The 21,368-nt window shown below is 39.4% G+C and overlaps 1 protein-coding gene across 1 annotated transcript; it reads left to right on the forward strand.

Moving 5' to 3' along the window:
• The first annotated feature begins 857 nt into the window (after nt 1–857).
• tmem200ca (transmembrane protein 200C, genome duplicate a) lies at nt 858–17,845 on the forward strand. The gene is made up of 2 exons (XM_017706798.2): nt 858–1,196; nt 15,219–17,845. The coding sequence occupies exon 2, from the start codon at nt 15,252–15,254 to the stop codon at nt 16,860–16,862; it is 1,611 nt and encodes a 536-aa protein (XP_017562287.1). The 5' UTR covers nt 858–1,196; nt 15,219–15,251; the 3' UTR covers nt 16,863–17,845.
• The last annotated feature ends 3,523 nt before the right edge of the window (nt 17,846–21,368 follow it).

A 21,368-nucleotide genomic window follows, 5' to 3' on the forward strand; every position in this document is an offset into this window, starting at 1 on the left:
TCTCTCTCTCTCTCTCTCTCTCTCTCTCTCACTCTCTCACTCTCACTCTCTCTCTCTCGCTCTCTCTCTTTCTCTTTCTCTCTCACCCTCTCCCCCTCTCTCTCTCGCTCTCTCTCTCTCTCTCTCTCTCTCTCTCTCTCTCTCTCTCTCTCACTCTCACTCTCTCTCCCCATCTCCCTCTCTCTCGCTCTCTCTTTCTCTTTCTCTCTCACCCTCTCCCCCTCTCTCTCTCGCTCTCTCTCTCTCTCTCACTCTCTCTCTCGCTCTCTCTCTCACACACACACACACACACGCTCTCTCACACACAGTCGGTTTTGTATTCCTGTCATTATGAGGTCTTTCCATCAGCGCCTTGTGTTACTGTGGCTAAATCCGGATGTTTATACCTAATCCTATCCTAATGGTAAAGTTTTATGACTGTAATTAAACCCTTCAGATGTAAATAAAGTGCTTAGGAGTATTGTGATGTGAGGTGGTTTATTGTAGAGAAACATGTTTCTTTAGAGTGGTGTCACACCATCCAGAGCAACGTACACGTGTCTTTTGAGTGTTTTCTCCCGAACATAGCATTTCACACCACACCACTCTAAATGACTTTGTTTAAATCTTAACACCACAACTGCGCAGAACTTTAGAAAATGGGTAGGGGTTTCCTTTACCATAATTTACCAAAGCATCTTTTTTCTGTTTTTGGCTGACAGTAGCTGCTTTCGTGTTGAAAGATTTCACTATAACGGCCGAAAGTTAACACAGAGGACATGCAGGTCCTCACGAAGAGTGAAATACGGGAACACGCCCGCGCGCGCGCACACACCCATCGCGCGCCTTCCAGTCGCTCCAACTCTGTGTGCAGAACTCGAGGCTGCAGCGGCGGAGCGGACACACACACAAGCACACAGACAGGCAGGCAGACAGACAGACAGACAGACGCACGCAGGCAGGCAGGCAGGCAGACAGACAGACAGACAGGAGAGCTCTGCTGCTCCGCTCAGGGTCCAGCTCCTCGTTTTACTTCAGTTTAATGTCTTATTGTATTATATTTTGCCCGAGCGGCGGCAGGAATGGGTCCGGCGAGGCTGCAGCCCCGTGTTTCCACTCGGCGGTGGATTAAATGGACCGGCGCGGTCTCCACGGAGGAGAGAAACTTTTTGTGATTGTCGCCTGAAAACGGGAAATTGATGTCCGTTTCTCTGGCGGTGAGTATGATTACTTCGCAGGAGTGTTAAACGGCACTGAGGGTCTCACAGAGTAGTGATAGTGCGGGGTCTCCACATTTTCCTCCCTCTCTCTTGTTTCGCCTCTGCCTCTTCTGCTCCCCGAGGCTTTGTGGAGGGAGGCTGTACAGCTACCACAGGTCACGACGCAGGTGAATCTGTATTTTATTAACATTTCAGGCCTCGTCATTTTTTCCCTCCGCCGGAGTTGGACAGTTAGAGCGCCTTCCTGCCTCCGGTGGGGAGGTTCCGGACCGCCTCAGCGGCTTCAGGCTCAGAAATCATCACATACGGTCAGCGGCGTGGCTCAAGCGTGCGGTACCAGTCCAGCAGTTGGCTCTCATGGCTGAGACAGTTTGTGAGGCAGCGCTGTCGTCAGACACCACACAGTTCCTGCTGTCTTATGTACAGCTTTAAATTAGAAGCTGCTCGTGCAGTGGGTGGTTTAGGCTAAGAATAACAGGCTGTTGTATAATGCATAAAACAGCGGCAGCTTCGTTCATTTCGTGGGGTTTGTGTGTGAGAGAGAGCAGGGTCTGTCTAACTGAGGCACACTGGACTGTATTTTGTCTGTTCAGCAGCGCAGCACCAGCACTGGCACCTCTGTGTTGTACTAGTTATAGCAGCAGAGGAGACACAGAGGGAAGATGTGGTGCCATCGCTGCCAGGAGAAGCAGCAAAACACATCCACATTTCTGACCACACTGGCTTGACTTTGTCTTGAAGGCTGTTTTTATCTTCTCCCAATTGCAGGGGGGCAATATTGCAAAAATGTCATGTCACTATACTTCAAGACGTTTTCTCAACACACAATATGCCTCATGATCTTTAGTTTTTCTGTGGCTTTTTGGTAAGTTGGAACAGATGAAAAGCCCCAGTAGTGAAGTGTTGAAAAGACAATAAAAACTGCAGTAATTTGTATCTGGTGTTTCACATTCTGCACTAAATCAAATTAAACAGGGCTATTTCTGCTCCCTCTGTAATGAAACGAGGTCTGTGGCTTTAAGTATTGACAGGATTCACAATATGAATATAATTTACCATGATAAAATATTATTTCTGTGCACACCCTTACATTTCAATCATGGGTTTTATCAGTTATCAGTTTGTTAAGTGATTTTAAGTATGTGTTTCATTGTTTCTGTCCTCTTAGTCCATACCAGCAGGAACGTGGTTATTTTCTTGAGCACCATCAGCACATGCGCTTTTGTATTGTTGAACACGCTAATGGTATTTGTCAAGCAATTGAAAGTCGATTCAGGGATGGAAGGATCACATCTGTCAGAATCAGTGCTATAATTTATGCTATAGGATCTGAAACCAAGGCAGCAATCAGACCTTCACATACTTTACATTGTTTGTAGAAAGAAGCAGCACGAGGCAAAACACAGCTGGCTTGGGGAAGCTGTAACTGTGCCATTTCAGCAGGAGCGGTATGAATAGCTTTCAGCAGCGAAATCACCGCACCACCCATACAGCGCAAACAATAAGACCCGGGCTTCTGAAAATTAGACTCAAAAGTGATAATCTAGCATTAGGTTTCGCTTTTTGTTTTCCAAACGGTTTAATTTTGCGGACGTCATTCTGAGATGCCACGCATATGCCGCAAGGGAACTGCACCAAAAATTCATTCTTGTGGTTTCAATATTTTTTTGCAGTGTGCGTATCTAATGAGTTACTGTACTCTGTGAGTTTCTGTACAGCAGACTGTCCCCAGCGTGCAGGGTCAACAGTGATGCTGCAGTAGTAATGCTATGCAGTTGGGTAGGATTCAAACATGTAGCTGCTCTGGACAGTACTGTAATGCAGGACATGACATAGTCCATAAGCCACACATTGTGGCTTTGGGATTTGCCACTAGGCCACTTCAGGCAGGCGTGCCTAAAGCTCTGTATGGGTCAGAAGGGCTGAGAGAAATCCAAGAGTGCCAGGGGCAAGAAAATAGATATAGAGAGAAGGACCTAGGCAACAATAGATAACCAACACTGAGGGTGTAAGGGAGCGTGAAATTAGGTATATAAAACTGCTCTGAAAGCTGCTTTAGGTGCATCTGAAGAAATATTATGAACTGTTTTGCTAAACCATTGGGAAATGTCCACTGCAGACCCAATATACTAAGCTCTTTGTGACCGTTTTAGGTGCATTCAGTCCGCACGTTATGTTAGAAACTGGTTCACGAGCCTAAACATACAGTTTATGGGACACATGCATGTGCATTATGGTCACATACAACTGTACGTCTGGCTCTGTATGTCCAGAAGTTTCCAGACACTCCTTCTTTTAGTGAATTCAGCTACTTTAAGATCCACCAATTACACATGTAATTGCTAATAGAACACCCTGGAGAAGCTGCATATGAGCCATGCTCAATGGCAAGCATCAATTAGAGGAATCTAAAGCCCCGCAGCATTGGGCTGCAGAGCAGTGGATCAGTGTTAGGCATATCTTTATGATGAGGTGTCCAGGATCCAGGACTAAACAACATAAGTTCTTGACTTCGCTAATGCTCTTGTGGCTGAATACAGTCAAATCCTCACTGCAGTGTTCCAACATCGAGTGGAAAGACGCCACAAGAGCAGTTGCTGCAGTAATCAGGGGAAAAGTCACCATCAGTACCTGTGATGTCAGCAGAAATGCTGAATAAGAAGGTGCCTGCAGGCTTTTAGACATACAATACGCCATCTGTTGTGTGTCCGTCTTGCTTTATAGTGTTGACAATGCTAGTGTTATCACACATTATGATATTTGTTCTAGTTAACTGCTCTGTAGTGATTGATACATGGAAAGAAAGAAATTCAGCTATTAATGCATGTCCTTTCCTGTGCCTGACCATAAACCATGGTGGGTAATTGGAACATCCAAATGGCAAACTAAGTTATTTTTTTGTGGGTTCAAAGTTGATCTCTTGAGCAGTACTGATGGATTGCTGTGTGCTTGAAGAATTATGGTACAGTTTTATCCCTCGCAATTTATCGCCTGCATGCTTCAATATCCAGCAAAAGAAAAATATAAGAGGAATCTTTTCTATGTCATACCTCTGATGATGGATGTGCCAAATATCAGTTCTGAGCGTTTATAGTGCATTTATAGTTTTAAAGGAAAAGAGAACTTTTTTTCCATATATTATTAGAAGTTTTGTATATATTTTTCTCTCTAGCCAGGATGCATCATATGATCTTTTTTTGTTTTTCTCATTAAATTAATTTCCTGCATTCATTTTTTGAATGTGTTTCCTATTGGCCTGTGCTTTACCTTTTGACTGCTGTGACGTCCTTCTGTGAACAGGAGTTTTTCAGGATTTCAGGATAGATTTTGCCTTCTGGAATGATTTGAGGTGTCTTTAGTTAAAGGTATCCCTCTGCCTGTAGGTACGACCATGATCTTTAAAATGGGAACTCTCATTGGTTTACATTTCCAGGAATCATTGAAACAGACTATTCAACCATTATTGATATCCGGTAGAGTGATACAGCCCATCATAATTGATTCAAAGCCTTTGGTAGAAAGAAATGACTGCTTTACTATCTACTTTGACAGCTTAGTTGCCTGGTTTAATCGTCAGTAAATGTTCAGGCTGTAATATAAATGCGGTATATTTTCAGGTAAAGATATTGCTCTTATTTATAGCTGATAGCATACTGTATTAAAGAGTGTCTATATCATAATCCCATCAATTCTATCAGCTGAGTGAGTCACTATTGAACGTTAGCTTGCTGCTGCAGCCTTCTCATGGGTGCTGAGTGTGTAGAAACAGTCTTTAGAACTGGTACGGTCAGGGTAATTATTAGTTTAATGACAATGTTCTTCACCTGGGCACATTTCACTGCTCATTAAACTTCATATAAGCTCATCACTCAGCCATGCATAGTTGTGTTGTCATTGGAGGTGAATTACTTAGTGGAGTGTTTTCTATTTTATTTCTTTCTGCCAAACAAGAAGATTGTTAGTGAAGTAAATAAATGTTTTCTATGGTGAGATGATGTGATGCCTCGAAAACGGCTCCTGTCACCCGCAAAGGTGTAGGTGTTCCAACACAATGCACTTTAGATGAATGCTGGCTTTTTCTAGGCATGTCATTTCTGTTTGATCATGTAATAACAGTCAGCACAGATGTATGGTGCTGATATCAAATGTTATTTGTTTTGTGTGCAATGGCTTTTGTGAGTGATATCGAATCTCAGCCTCTCTCATGTTTGCTTCCATTACCTTTAATGTGCCACTTGGGAGTGCTTTCAATGAGCCATAATCGATTTGGTGGACTGTGATTGCTTCAGCCAATTCGGGGTGTAATATCAGTGGCAGCATAACATAATTGGCAGCTCTTTTCCCCACCACTCTGTTCTGGTCTATCATATTTATCTCATCTCTTCCATTTGGGATGCCACATCATTAGATTGCCCTTGCTGCTCTCTTGTGTACTCATCCTTATCTTCAGATATGCATTCACACTGTGTACAGGTCATTCACTGACCTATAAATCCCTGCCATCAGCTGCATCTGTGAAACGTCAATTTGTGTGTCATGTCCCTCTGACGCCTTTCATGATCACACATCTCATTTCCTTGTTTACACTGGTTCTCTGCTATTTGCTTTGATCCGGGGAGGATCTAGACAAACCTTTGAACTTTGGCTCTCAGCACGATCATTCACTCATCTGCAGCGTCCGAGATATTCACTGACAGTAGACTGACATGTTATGTGATGAGAGAGGAACAGTGGTGGCTTCCTTTCGAAAGCAGTGTAATAAAATAAGGGCTGGGAGATTTACAATAACATGACAACTTCTGTGATCATCAAGTAATTATAATACAATAATGGCCCTGCCAGAAATGAATATATACACAATATGTATAGAAGTATCCAGATACAACTTCTAATTAATGGACTAAGCTACTTTAGTGCTCACACATTGCTGAAAGAAGCGTTCAGTTCCACTCATAGTTTGTATAATCTCCATAGAAAAGTGTTGCCAGTAGAGTGAGACACTCTAGCAGCCACACATCAATCAAAGGTCATCATGCCCAACACCAAGCATGGGCTATAAGAGTATGAACAGTTGAACATTTGGGCAGAACACATCAGAACCCCGATCTGGGAGTGAAAATAGTCATTTGTGTCGTTGAAGTGTGTGCATGAAACAACATATCACACCTTGTGTTGAGCGTACCCAAAATCCAGCCTATAGCCCATTTTACTAATGGAAGTTTATCCTGCGCGGTCCACCCTCTGTCTCTATGGCATCGCTCTCTGCAGCAGTTTGTCTGTGCACTATATATATTTTTTAACATACAGGGAAAGCAACTAAGACACTCCACAACTGATAAAAGTTTGTTTTTGGTGGAATTTCCTCCAGCTTCACGTAGCATAGTTTGAATATCTTGTATACTCTGGGTAATAAATACTATTTGACGATGTATGTGTTTATTTTTGAAATTTCAGTCAGTGAGCTTATTTTAAAATGTCCATGATAGATTAGCATGTTAGCCAGTGAGGCCTAAGGCTATTGGAACCGATTGTTGTAAATATACAAGAATGTAACTAAATGGACTTTTTGTATATTCTGGCCAAGCACATCATATGTGAACAAGGTAGTTTAGTGTTAAGTGTTGAAATAGCAGTTGTTATGACAACCATTTGGCCTTTTATCTGGCTGGAATCTGCTTTTTTTATTTGGTTATGTCAGTTTAACTTACCTTAAGTATACATTTGTACCTCTTATGAACCAGTTCAATCATCAAAAAGATCGTTTTTGATCCTCTGTCTTGTATGTGTGAATTATTTTTTTTAAATCAAGCCATTACTGAGAGTCATTACAAAATGTGTAAAAGGTGTAAAAATTATTAACTGTTATGATAGAAAAAAGTCAGAGATCTCTGATGTAAGGTAACGTAAAAACGTCTAAGAAGAAAAGAGTAAAGCTTTAAAAAAAGATTTAAAAATCAGTCAGTGTAAAAACATTTAAAGCTCTATTTCAATGTGAAAATACACCAGAAATTTAGTGCAGTATAGCAATAAAAGGCACAGACTTGCTGTCTATCTGGATTCAAGAACCGTAAATTCGGTGTGCTAATCTCAGTTTTAGCAGTCGTGTCAAAGCAGTTATTAAATCAGCATTTTATCTCCTTAAAAACATCAATAAGATTAGAGATTTTCTGACTAAACCAGACCTGGAGAAACTAATCTATGCTTTTATTTCTAGCATGATGTAATAACTGTAATCTGTTGTCTGTACTTCTAAAGAAAGATCATCAGACTCCTTCAGTTGATTCAAAATGTAGCTGCAGAGTCTCACTAGCAGTAAAAGAAGGGACCACATCACCGTCATTACTAAATCCTTACACTGGCTACCAGTGGCTGCAGAAGAGACTTTAAGTACTGTTGCTGGTCTTGTTTAATGGTATAGGACCAGCGTATTTATCGGATATGCTGTAGCGATATGAGCCGAGCAGAACTCTCAGATCTCTATAGGAAGCGGTCAGTTAGTCCTGCCTAATCTAAGACAAAACATGGAGAAGCAGCGTTAAGCTACTATGCTGCTCTTAAATGGAACCAGTTGACAGAGCATTAGAAGAGCCCCAGCTCTAGACACTTTTAGATCTGGGCTGAAAATGAGTTTAAAACGCATTCCTATTTGAGCTTTCAGCTTAACAGCACTTTTCTCCTGTAACAGCACTTTATTATTATATAGTTCAGTTTTTTAGTGGCTTTTTAATTTGATGTTTAATTTCTTCTATTTTAAATCTATTGTTTATAATAATGTTTTAATCATGTTTTTAATTTCTATTCTACATCATTTTAAATCTAACTTTGAATTATCTTTGCATTTTCTAATTTGTAAAGCACTTTGAGTAACCGCAGTGTATGAAATCAGAATCAGAATCCTTTATTGATCCCAGAGTTGTTACAGTTGCAACCATTAATGTAAAAGAATAAACACTTTAACAATTTAAAACAAAGATAAAGAGAAATTTGCAGTATGTACATGAGATTTAAGTACTTATGAATATAGTAAAGTGGCGGTGACTGTGATAGTAAATATGATACATCTAGTATAAAGCAGTTCAGATTATTTAAATTATTTAAATTATTGTCCCTCTGAGTTATTGCACACACAATTATTATTATTACACATATGAACAGTTAACACAGTTTCCCTGAGTAAAACCTGACCACTAAAGCACTTTTGGCTGAACGTATTCAAAGCAACACAGCAGTGTTCCCACATCTTGTGTAATGTGTTCCCAGAAGAGTAGCAGCTGTTACTGTGGCCAAGGAGGACAAACTCACAACTCAAAGGAACCTCAAAGAAATGTTTGGATACAAACCTTTAGTCATGTAATGCATGTTGCCTTGACTATGAGATGGTGATGTAGTCAGGTCCATTTTAGTCAAGAGGCAAGACAAAACATGGAGAAGCAGCGTTTAGCTCAAGAGTCAAGATCGAGACCAAGAGTCAAGATCGAGACCTAGACACATCCTACAAGTCCAAATCAAAAGAAGGATGTTGTAGTAGTCAAGTCTGAGTCAAGATCAAAACCAGATTAAGAATATAAAAATAAATAGAAGAGCGGAAAACTGAAATCCATTTGTAATTAATTGTACATTCATTATCACTCATTATACATCATATGCATTAAAGAATAATATTATATTTTATAATATATTTTGTAAAATCTTACATTATTTAATATATAACTATGAAAGTAATAAATATAACATTCTCAACTGCCCTGAGGTTCTGAGTGAATTTGGGGGAAAGAAATGAACATCAGCACACAAACAATGATAAAAGACTTTTACCATGTTAAGTTATCATGGAAAAAAATAAACTAATTCCTCAACCAGAAGCAAACACATTCTGCTTAAACTATTAGAGACAATATGATTTATTCTGTTTGATGGTACTGATATTCAACAATGTTAAAAACTATAAAAATGATATTAAAAAAGACACAATAAAATAATAATGGTTAAAAAATGACCTCAGATGGAGGCATCAAACTCAGCTGAGTCCACCTTACCATGAGACCAAGAGCAAATGATTTCAAGGCTGAGACCAGGCCAAGGCTGCGGATTTACAGTCTTGGACCAGACTCAAGTACTATAATGCTACTCTGAGCAGTGAATATATTTCTGTAGTTCCTGAAGCAAAGCATCAAGGTTTTGAAAGCTGTTTAAAGATCAAGATCAATGTTTGGTTGAATGAGAAACTAGGAGAACTTATTTCTATCAAAACTCTACATGCCTGCAACTGATAATATGCACATCCTTAGTAGATGCATAGTAGAGGAAAGATTCCTTTCATATTGTTCATTGCTGAATAGTAAAGCATGGGAGTGATAAATTGCAAGGGATAAAACTGTGCCATAATTCTTCCAGCACAAAGCAATCCATCAATACTGCTCAAGAGATCAACCTCAGGTGGATATGGGTGTCTGCTGTTGCCAAGAAGTCTCTCTCTCTCTCTCTCTCTCTCTCTCTCTCTCTCTCTCTCTCTCTCTCTCTCTCTCTCTCTCTCTCTCTCTCTCACCCCCCCTCTCTCTTTCTCTCTCCCTCACTCCCCGTACAGCTCACTATCCAAACCGCAGCTGCTCTAAAAATGCAGCACTGTACAAAAGACATTGTGGGCTGTGTTTCCCATACCCATCCCATTCCCATATTTGGATCTAACAGAAAGCAAAAGTATGTAGCATGTTGGTCTGCAGTAGGATATTATGAACATTTCATCTGCAGGACCATTTCTTTCCAAGTTTTCCACCAATGTGGGGACAAATGTTTAATGAACACTGCACTGTGGCAGTAGATTCATCACCACAAATTAAGAAAAATGGCCACTGTATTCCCAGAAGGAAGCAAATCCAGTAGTGTCTGTGTGGGTCACCCTGCTGTTTCAGGATTAATGGACCTTGGTTGTAGAAAGTCCAGTACGTGTTTTCCCTCCAGAGCTCCCTGTTGAAATGCAATATAAAGATTTAATTGTTGCAATCAATTACTAACTTTTAGCTACTGAAACATACTGAAGTGTTGAGAAATATTATGCTGTTTTTTTTTGTGTAACACAGAGAAATTGAAAAAGATCCATAATTGTTTATATAAATTAGGGCCTGATCGATATTTGTGCCTGTTATGATGCTGATTTCAAGGACCTAAAAATCTAATTACTAGTAACATCTTTAGACTTCAATATTCAGTAGTTTTAGTTAAACAGTGCCTTACTGGCTGAACTATGAGTTGTAAAATATGAAGATCACTTTTCCAAAATAACTTTTTTTAAACATAAAGTCTTATATAATATATGCTATAGCATTGGAGGTGGGTCTACCCAGAAATTTGAGAGGTTTTGTTTTTTGATAATTTCCTCATAATTTTTCTTATTTTTACTCAAAGAGTCTTCATAAAAGCATTTTGTGTTATAACTTTTCAGTCCTGGTAACTAATGCTAAAGATGAGGTTTGAATACATTTAACATATTTTTGTTAGATGTGCATTCCAACATCTGGTACAGCGCGGGAAAGGGGGAAAAAAGTTTTCGCATTTTACATTTGAAAAGCAATAGTTTTCATGTTAGATGAATTGTACAAACTAACACTACAGCTAACTGATACAACACTAAATGGGAGAGAACAAGGTCTTTTCTTTTTTTTTAGACTTTGTTCCAGCATGGTAGTTTGCCAGAGAAATACATTTTCACTGTTTCTGGACTTGCTTAACATTAGCGGGAGCACTCAGCCTAGGAAGCAGTATAGCAGCACTACATATGCCTTTTCAATCCTTGACAACACACTCACATTCAGACACTTGCATTTTAAAATGGCAAAAAAGTAAAATAAATACAAATATGAGCAACAGTCACTTTTTACAGTCTTGTTCAAACATAAAAGTGATGTTTATTGAATTGTTAGTCTGTACAAGTTCTCTATTCTCCTGTAACGAAATGGAACAGATACATAAATATTGATTTCAATGTTCAAATACTGGCACCTTAACCAAGTACTCAACTACTCATGCACACCCCTTATTCTAACCATAATGGTGTTTTGTGTTCATGTTCTCCAGTTCAACTTGTATTACTGCCATGTAGGTAAACAGGGCAACGCACATTGGGTTCACTCTGCTGTGGTACATCCACCTGAGGTTTCACCCTGTTGAGAGATTCCAGCCTTCAGGGATAAAACCCTGGGTATGTCAGTATCGGCTGATGTTGCCAGATGTACCAGTCAGGCTCCAGTTTAAATTATACATGAAAATGGCTCTCTTCATGTCATTTGAATATTTTGAATGTATTTTATTGTGTTATTTCGCTTACATTGTCTCTGAATTCAAACGGATACATTGTCTAGTCACTCAGCTTGTGTAAACCTGCAAATGCTGTAACTCACATTCATATCTTGAGCAAATAATACATCACAGAAACCTCCAAACATGCTCACTAAGAACCGCTGAAAACTTGTCCCCTGAAAATGTATTAGAGGTCTCACCTCATACGTATGTAGTAACTCACTTTAAAGCCCTGTTGTTCTGTTTACTCAAATAGTTTAGGAAATCAGAGAGAGAGAGAGATGAAATTGCTCCTCTGAGTCGGAGTGTGATTCAACCTGTCTGTTATCATTAGCCGGAGCTCCAGGTGTTTCTGTTTGCCATCTGTTTGTCGGCCAGATGCCGTTTAAGAAAAGCTCATTTTTCTCTCCTCTGTGTGTTGGAAAGAAGCATTTAAGCTTATATTCATTTGTTTAGAATTAATGTTCCACACTTCAGAGTTTTCAAAACCACTCAACTAAAATTGCAGAGATTAGTTTGATCAGGCATTTTTGTGCCTCTTTAGTCAAATTTGGCTTATGTATATTTCTTGTTCACGCCATCATGAGAGCTTTATTAAATCTGAGAAGCTGTTCTGCGTGTAGATTACTTAGTTGCATTCGGGCCCTTTAAAGCCGCAGTCAGAACTGCAACAGAATACAGCAGCACTGCAGCTGCAGCACTGGATTTACCAAACCAGCAGAGGAAGGATTCAGAGCACAGCTAGGACATCAATATATCGACCGCTGTGGAGAACATCCATGACGTTGTAAAGTAGAATTTGTAGTGGGTTTTTTTGTGTGTGTTTTTCTTTTCTTTTTGCATGCTAGAGCACTTTGTGCATTGATCTGTTATCAGAAACTCCAGTCCTGACTTAACACAGCATCAGAAACACTGTCTTTTGTTTTTCTGCCACTTGTTTTGTTTGGAGGACTAACTGTGCATTTTTTTCAGTAATGTTGCTAGAATATATCTTGATGGAAATGCGAATGATTTACAAAACTGGCGGGATCTGAATGTTAGAGGCATGTGTTTTAGGTCTGAGTTCTTTTGTTTGGTAGATCTTCAAGACCAGGATTTGGCACCCCTGCACTACAGAAAGAGTTGAGGTTTTTATTTCATTTTATTTGCTTGTTTTTATTTTATTTCATTTTTGATAAACAGAGATTATGAACAAATTTAATTGCTTTGATTTTCTGTCTATATGATGCAGCAGAACACCCTCAATTGGCAAGCTTTCTATGGTTTTATAATGATTTGTGTATATGTACTTTTAAATTTAATGCAAATAGTGACAGTTCTTTCTGGAAGCACTGAAACTCACAGAGTATGTTTTAAGGCGCCAAAGAAAAAAACCCTAAGCTGTGACACTGTTTTGATTATTCCTGATTCGAGCTTAAAAGAGTGTCAGATACAGTAACCTTGTTCTGCCTTTGCATATTAAGTATGTTCATTAATTGTTAGTTGATAAAGTCCACACCAATAAATTAATGTCTTGCCCCTTGGGCCACGTCTTCATTAACAGTCTTCCTTTGGTGCTAATTTGGTTATTTCCAACACCCACTCTCTGTTTGGTCAAGCTTAGATCTTCACCTGTTGACTTCAGAAAGATATTCCTAAAGAGACATTACAAAGCCCTTTTTTCTCCACCCATTTCCTCCTTAGAGATGTGTTGCCTCAGACTTCAAATGGTGGCTTAGATTTTGTCAGCTTTGTTCTTGTCCTATATGTGAGCGTGTCTGAAATGCATTCTCTTTTGGACATGCTATCCCTGCAGCAAGCAAAGGCTGCCTGAGCCTCCATGGTATTCTGTTCTTTTCTTTATGCCTCTTTGTTTTTTCCACTCTACATCTAAAATAATGCCTTGATATTGTTAAACATTAACCTCCTGCCCTCCTCAGAATCCTCTGATAAAGTGGCAGATGAAGAATCCCATCCCCCAAAGCAAGACACACCTGCCTGCATACCAAACAGTTTCACACATTTAGCCCTTTGTTTTCATCCTTATACCTATAAGGCCTGTTTCTCTTTGCACGTCAGTTGTTTGTGTCTGTTTATTGCATTCTGAGTGCTGCCACATCTGTCTTGGTGGCAGACACACACATTTGGCCATCAGGTGTGCTCTCCAGGCCTGCGTGATGCATTGTGTCACTACTCCGAATGCACATGTGCAATGGCATCGCCTCCTTACTGTTGCTCCTTGCTACCTCACATCAAATGAACAAAAGCCTGAAGAGTCCATTGAGGTTCCTCTACTTCTCACTTTAATAATAATAATAATAATAATTTCAATTTATATGGCACCTTTCACAAAAACAAAGACACTTTTCCATTTACATTTTCATCAAAAAAAAAAAAGAATACAAGATAGTCTGCTTCGTCATTAGTTATATACACTCACTGGCCACTTTATTAGGTAAACCCTAGAGATGGTTGTGTGTGAAAATCCGAGTAGATCAGCAGTTTCTGAGATACTCAGACCAGCCCGTCTGGCACCAACAACCACGCCACGTTCAAAGTCACTTAAATCCCCTTTCTTCCCCATTCTGATGCTCGGTCTGCACTTCAGCAAGTTGTCTTGACCACCTCTACATGCCTAAATGTATTGAGTTGTGGCCATGTGATTGGCTGATTAGCTATTTGTGTTAACAAGCAATTTAATTTAGGTGTACCTAATAAAGTGGCTAGTGAGTGTATCTCAAAGGTGGATTTTGTAGCTGTATGAAGACAAAGCACTGCTCATATATCACTTACAAACTGATTGCCCGAAATGATGATTTCATGCACGACACAAGATTTAAAAAGGCTACAATCTACATTTTGCTTGTTATTTATTTCCTCCTGAAGTTTACGTATAACCTTTATGAGCATTCACGTATGAAAAACAGCCGGTTTATTTTTAGATGACTGTTTTCTAACTGCTCTTGATTCCTTACAATTAAACAGGTGTTGTTGTTTCTTTGCTTTTAAGAGTAATATATGTAGAGCACTGTGCAAAAGTCAGAGACCTCCTTGTCAGTTATTTCGTTTCCATTCAAAATTGCCATTAAGAACAAGTTATTAATTTTTCAGCATTGGAGAAAAAAGCAGAAAACATGTATTTAACAGATAATTAAACAGAAGTCTTAACAACTAAATATAATATACATTTTTTCAGCATTCACCTCCAAAGTTCAGTGTTACAATTTGGATGCATTTTCTTCTCATAATCCAAGTAAACTCCCAATTACACATCTCAGATGTCCAGATGTTCACGTGTTCTAATGCAAATGCTCTTCTTTTTTATCTAATTCATTTTCTTAGTAAGGACTTCTTGACAGCTACACATCCTTTCAGACTCATAGTGTTGAGGTGTCTTCTAACAGTGATGAAGGATGAACAAAAACGCTACCAAGAGTGGAACTTGGTTTCCTCCTCTTGTTCAAAGATGAAAGCTTTAAGAACTTTATCGGATGGGCACAATTTTGGTGATCTACCAGATGTGCAGTACTGCATATATGTAAATGTGTTCATGGTTGTGACATCACAATGATGATGCTTTTCCATATATGGGCTGTGTGGACTTTTGCATATCATTTCCATAATATGGACCCTTAGATCTTGAGAACTGCTGTAATACACTGTAGATGCATCAGTCTGTTTGCATTAGGGATTTGAATGAATGCCGCTATCAGTCTAATTGCCACTTTTTCTTTCTGTCAAACTCAGGATGATTAATTGATCACCAGCTTTGGCCTCATTATGATTGCCACTGGAGGTCTTCTTCGGATCTCAGCCAGACGCCAAGACTCCCTCCGTGCCAAAAACCGAGCAGAAAACAAGCGCAAGAGGAAAGCCAAAAAGAAGAGGAAGAATGAGGTGGTGGTGGTAAAGGGCAAACTAAAGCTTTGCTCCATCTCCGGTCTGGTCGCTGCAGTTGGCATTCTTGTGCTTCTTGTCGGGATTGCCTTGGCAGTGCTGGGATATTGGCCTAAGGAGAGTCCATTGTACCCAGGGATAACGACAGCTAAGGGCTTACAGAAATTAGAGAGAACCGACAATAGCAGAGGACCTGAGTCAATGAACAGAACAACAAATGGTAAGCTTGTTCATCAGCTAGATAAAGACCTAATAAGTTCAAATCGTTCCAATGTTACAGCTGAGGATTCACCAAAATTAGGTGCCTTTGCTGAGTTTTTGAAGAGACACTTGCATTCAGACAAACTGAAAGTATTTGGACCTTTAATTATGGGCATTGGGATCTTCCTGTTTATTTGCGCTAATGCAGTGCTGCATGAAAACAGGGACAAAAAGACAAAAATCATCAACCTTAGGGACATTTACTCAACTGTCATTGATATTCACAGCTTAAGAACCAAGGACAATGCATCACTCAATGGATTTGTAAATTATGCGCAATCAAAAGGGGTGGAGGGTAAACCAGGCTCCATATACAGTGCTGCTATGCTAGCAAAGGGCTCCTGGTCATCTTCAGGTTCTTTCAAACAGGACCAGGACAACCTCTCCCCATCCAGAAGATCATCCTGTGATGAACTTCAAGACTTAACTGTGGATAGGCATGTCTTCCCAGATACAGTGTTTAGCATCTACAAAGAGCAGAAGAGAACCACCAAATCGGCGCCAGAGCCCAAACAATGGGCGACCAGATCCACCTCAGTCAATGCTTTCACATTACCAATGGTCAAGCTCAACCACAGGGCAGGAGAAAACAGGAGGGGTTCTGACAAAACTGGGGAGGTAAGAAGTGAATGTTTGGATGCGAATGCTATTCGCCGTCACCTGGAGTCTCTTGCGGCATCTGGGAGCATTACCAAAGCCAAAGGGGAAACTGTTCAAACTCGAACCATCCTTTCCCAGGACTCGGTGGAGGTTTACAAGAGCAGCGGTAGCCTGCAGGGGATGCCGCATATCTCTCTTCAGGGCTCACAGGTACAACTGCTTCCTGCCTCACCTGGTCCCAAAGTCACAGGCTCTCACCTTTCCCTCAGTGCCCTCTCAGACTACTCCAGGTCCATCGACTTGGGAATATGCCCATCCACCCCCACAGACTGGCACACCGAGAGATCCAGACGACTCAGCTGCCCTCGATTGGAGGGCCTGAGCAGTGGGGGTTATACCAAACTTGAGGGTCTTGGTGGAGAGTCCTTTGAGTCCACAGATGTGGTAACATTTAGTCAGGGGAGTTCTGCTGATGCTTTGTCCAGAGGACACATTTCAGAAACTCCGCTTGTCCAGGATGAGAGCAGCTCCAGTGGTTTGATTAGGCAATACTCAAAGAAAGAAAAACTCATCATGATTTCCCAATCAGACAATACTTTGGAGGACATAGAAATGGAGAGTGTTGAATTGTAACAGAACCAGAACCAGGATTGGATCAGTGAACTCGCATTACGAGTTTAATAGGCAGATTAAATACACGAGTCATTACAGCAATGGATATTTTACCGTTTGTCGGTAGAAATGAAAATGAATCTGTTGACTTACAAAATATAGTGCATACTGTGGGTAATCATTTTTAATACCCTTCTGAATCAAGTGTGAAGTAACAAAACTTGCATCAGTGGGAAAAGCAAGTTAAAACATACCGACTTGGCAGGTCCAAAGACTCTGAAAGCATTCTTATAAATGCTGTTTGCTGAGAGAGCAAAGCAAATACTAGAGGAAGCCAAACAGGCTTAGTTTTGAAGTATGAAAGCACAGGTGTGTCTCTACTAGGTCAAACCTTTTATATTTACAGTAGAAATACCGTATATATGTGGCTGTTCCACCTGTGTGTTTCTCTAGTTAATTAATGGAGTTGCTGTCTCAGCGGCATGTATTTTATACTGTAATGTCCTTGCACTTTTTTTAATTAACCAGTTTAATGATTTTTCTTAAACGTTTGACCTGATACATAGCAATATCTTATTTGAACTGTTGATTGCCTGTTGGAGAAGCATTATGTTTGCATTTTGCCCTGAAAAAAAGTCTAATCATGTTTTTACTACAGTTGTGTGTTCCTTGTTTCTAAATGTCTTGCTTGTTTAGAAATTGCTGTAACGGCTTCTGCCCGAACAAAAATCCATCCTTTAGCACAATGGCCTGCTCCTTTTAGTATCGTCACAATCCATGAGCTTCTATTTAAACCACCCTGATTCCATTAAGTGTTGTTGGACACAGAGGTCCTGTGTGAGTGTGTTTTCTGTGACTGATTTAATGTGGGTAGTGCTGAATCACGCTCGATTAAAGTACACGCTTACATCAGTGTTCCATGTATTAAAAAATGATCAAATGCAAAATCATGATGACCATCATATGGTGCACTCAATTCTGAAATATAAACTAGAATCCTAAAACGAATGTGTATACAGTCTTTTTATTATGGTTATTCATGTAGTGTAGATTACTGTTTGATAGCTGGGTAACTGAATATCACCACACTGTGGCTTGGTTGAACCTGATGTTGATGTAAAGTGAATTTTGCACAAACATATTCTGAGCTGCCCTCCAAAACAACTAAAGGCTACATCTTTCAGTGTTAATAATGGGATAAAGATGTCATACAGTGTGATAAGGGTGTAATGAAACACAGTATTCAATTTGAGATGACATGTCTTGATTATTATATGTTTTTGATACAGCAAATTAGGGAGTGCCTGAAAATATTACACTTTTTAAAAAATCTGTAAAAACACTGTAGAAAGTCTGGCAGCCAGGTTGTCAAACAAAACCTGTTATTTAAGAGTGAAAGTATGTTTTCTCAGTTATGGTCTGTGAAATTACAGTGATTTAATTCATTAGAAATACTGCTGCTTGCTGTAATTTAACAGTTTCACCAGTTCAACTAGTTATTCTGCCATACAGTATTTTACCATATTAACAGCAATAAGCATGAAAATAAATACAAATGTCTGCAAAATAAAGGTCATAAAGATCTTTGTTTTTTGTAAATTTACATTCTATTTCTGTAAATTCACAACCGCAGTGTTAAAATACCGTATATATGCATGTACTGTATTCTTTTAACTTGCATTGCCTTTACCCTTTGACCATTCAATTTTACAGTACTTTGAAGGCAGTGACAGTGAAAGTATTTTTTATTTTTTTTTGCTGTGCAATGTTTACACCATGCGCACAACATGCATGTGTGCATGCACACTAATTACAATGCAAATACACACACACCCACACACACACCCATACACACACACCCACATATTCAAAGCCGCTTCTCCCTCAGGGTCGTGGGGGGAGGAGGGGTGGGGGGCGCTGGAGCCTATCCCAGCTGTCATTGGGCAGAAGGCAGGATCGCTGGACAGGTCGCCAGTCCATACAATGCAAATATGTAGTATGTATTTCTATATTCAATATGGTCTTTAATTCTAAGATCAAAATTGAGTTGATTTTTTAACAGTTTGCAGGATAAAAATGATCCTGCACAGCTATAATTATGAACTGCATAGATAAATAAAAGTGGTTGGGATAGTGTAGTGGTTAACACCTCTGCCTTGTAGACTGGGGTTCAATCCCCACCTGGGCAAACACCCTACACTATACCAATAAGAGTCCTTGGGCAAGACTCCTAACACCACCTTGGCCTGCCTGTGTAAAATGATCAAATTGTAAGTCGCTCTGGATAAGAGCGTCAGCCAAATGCCGTAAATGTAAAGTTCTCCAATAACAGAATAAACACCCAAAGTCACAATCTCTAGAGTTTTGGACTGGCTGAACACAGAAGCGTAGTTTGGTTCACTGATAGTGGTTTCTGTGGAAGATCATAAATAAAAGGCCCATAGGAGAGAGCGAGGGGTGCATCAACACAGTTTTGAATTCCAATAAACTGTCTCAAATTAGATTTTTTATATAAATTGTAATCGTTACAGCCAGTCTAAGCAGAGCTATTATTTGGTTTGTTTTAAATGTATTACAGTGCTTACTGTTAGAAAGAGATTCAGTGGATGTTCAATATGAACCTCTCAATTCACTATGCAGAGGTATTAAACAATACATCCAACAGCCTGGAGCACATAAAGTACTTAATCCTGAAAATCTAAGAAATAGAATAAAATATAATGTAATGAAAATGAAATTATCTGTCCCATAATGAGTGCAAACCCTGCAGAACTGTCCTCACATTGCTGGCAAGGGCTTGTGGTAAATTGTAAAATATTGTATAATTTTATAAAGTTAATTTCTCTACACTCTCAGAAATGAAGGTATGAAGCTGTCACTGGGGCAGGACCCCTTTTGTTACCTTTAGTCAGGGAACATAACTGTACCAAAATCTATTGAAATTCTATTTTCTAAGTTGGATTGACTCCTCACACTGTCTCATCTCCAGTGAATCCTCTAGGAAACTTATTTAAGATATACAATTGGGCTCCCGTTTTGAAGGAAGTGCACTGGCTGCCTGTATCATTCAGGATAGATTTAAAGGTTCTGCTACTAGTCTTTAAAGCTCAAAACATACAAGCACCTGCTTACAGGTGTCTGTCTGTTTATGTTCTGGCGCGTAATCTGAGGTCTGCAGAGAGTGGCCTTCTACAGACACCCTCTGTAAAATGCAGAAAACATAGAGAGGTCTATTTCAGTTACTATGCTTCTAAACTGTGGAACTCAATTCCACCTTTCATTAGACAGTCAAGCTCAGTGCTCACTTTTAAGAAGCACCTAAAAACGTCTCTTTAAACTAGAATTGAACTAAAACTGAATGTCTCGTGGTTTTTATCTTTATCTTGTAATTTAATCATCAATTCAATCATTTAATAATGATCTCTTCTATAACTGTGTTTCATCACCTGTCTGTAAAGCACTTTGAGCTTCCACCGTCATGAAACATACTATATAAATAAAATTATTATTATTAAATATTATTATTATTATTATTATTATTATTATTATTAAAACCGCTGTTGTACCTTTTGAGGTACATTAACATTGTTTGTACCTTCATGAATGAAACATGTATCTGCACAGATTCTTTATTTCTAACGCTGTAATAAGCTAAACATGGAAAAATGAACAGTTTAACCTAAGGCACATTTTCAGGCACTTATTATTGCTGTATTGAAAAATGCATCAGTGTATTAAACACAACACCATATCATACCACACCAAATTCTGACTAGACTTGCTTCACATTTCTCAGTGTAGACTAGCCTGTATGGAGATGGAGCCTGAATCTGTAACAAGAGGCTACTGAAATGAAATGTGATTACGGCAATGACTTAAGAGACTTGAATAGGACGGTTTGCTGTATCACTCACTTGGTTCTAGGCTACCTTTGATTTTCATAACAATGTCTGATGTGAATTGGGCAGTAATCATTGAAACTCTGATGGACAACCTAGGATCTAAAACTCGATTTACAGTACTATGTTTTTTTTTTCTTCACTCAAACATTACACAGCTCACTTAAGATTACTGAAAAACACAAGGCCAAAATTCACTTCATTTCATGCAAGTGACCACTGGACCTTAAAATACCAAAACAGACAGAAAATAATAGCAATGTAAAGTGCAGTCACAACATTGGTTAGTGAATTGCAGTGAGATGTTTTCCCTAAATTGTTCAACCCTCATGGCAGACCTGCTGCTGTGTTCTTCGCTCCTGATACAGCTTGAAGTTATGATGTCTCACTGGTTGATGCATTGTCACCCTTCACTTGTACTCCCCTCAAATGTACGTGCAAAAAACAACAGCAGAAAAATAAATAAACAACTAAGTAAACAAACAAATAAATAGAAAGTTTCTCCTTTAGTATCTGTTTCTAACTGATCAGCTATCAAGTGCCACAGTGAAGTGATTTTGTGCCTGCATGTTTTGATAACATCTCTCAACTCCAGTGCATTGCGAGGGCCTTTGGTGCTTGCTGGCAA

Source organism: Pygocentrus nattereri, chromosome 3, assembly GCF_015220715.1.
Source record: "Pygocentrus nattereri isolate fPygNat1 chromosome 3, fPygNat1.pri, whole genome shotgun sequence".
NCBI lineage: Eukaryota > Metazoa > Chordata > Actinopteri > Characiformes > Serrasalmidae > Pygocentrus > Pygocentrus nattereri.

Bases quoted from the DNA above. Each gene is read 5' to 3' on its own strand.
- tmem200ca (XM_017706798.2), top strand. From the start codon at position 15,252: ATGATTGCCACTGGAGGTCTTCTTCGGATCTCAGCCAGACGCCAAGAC.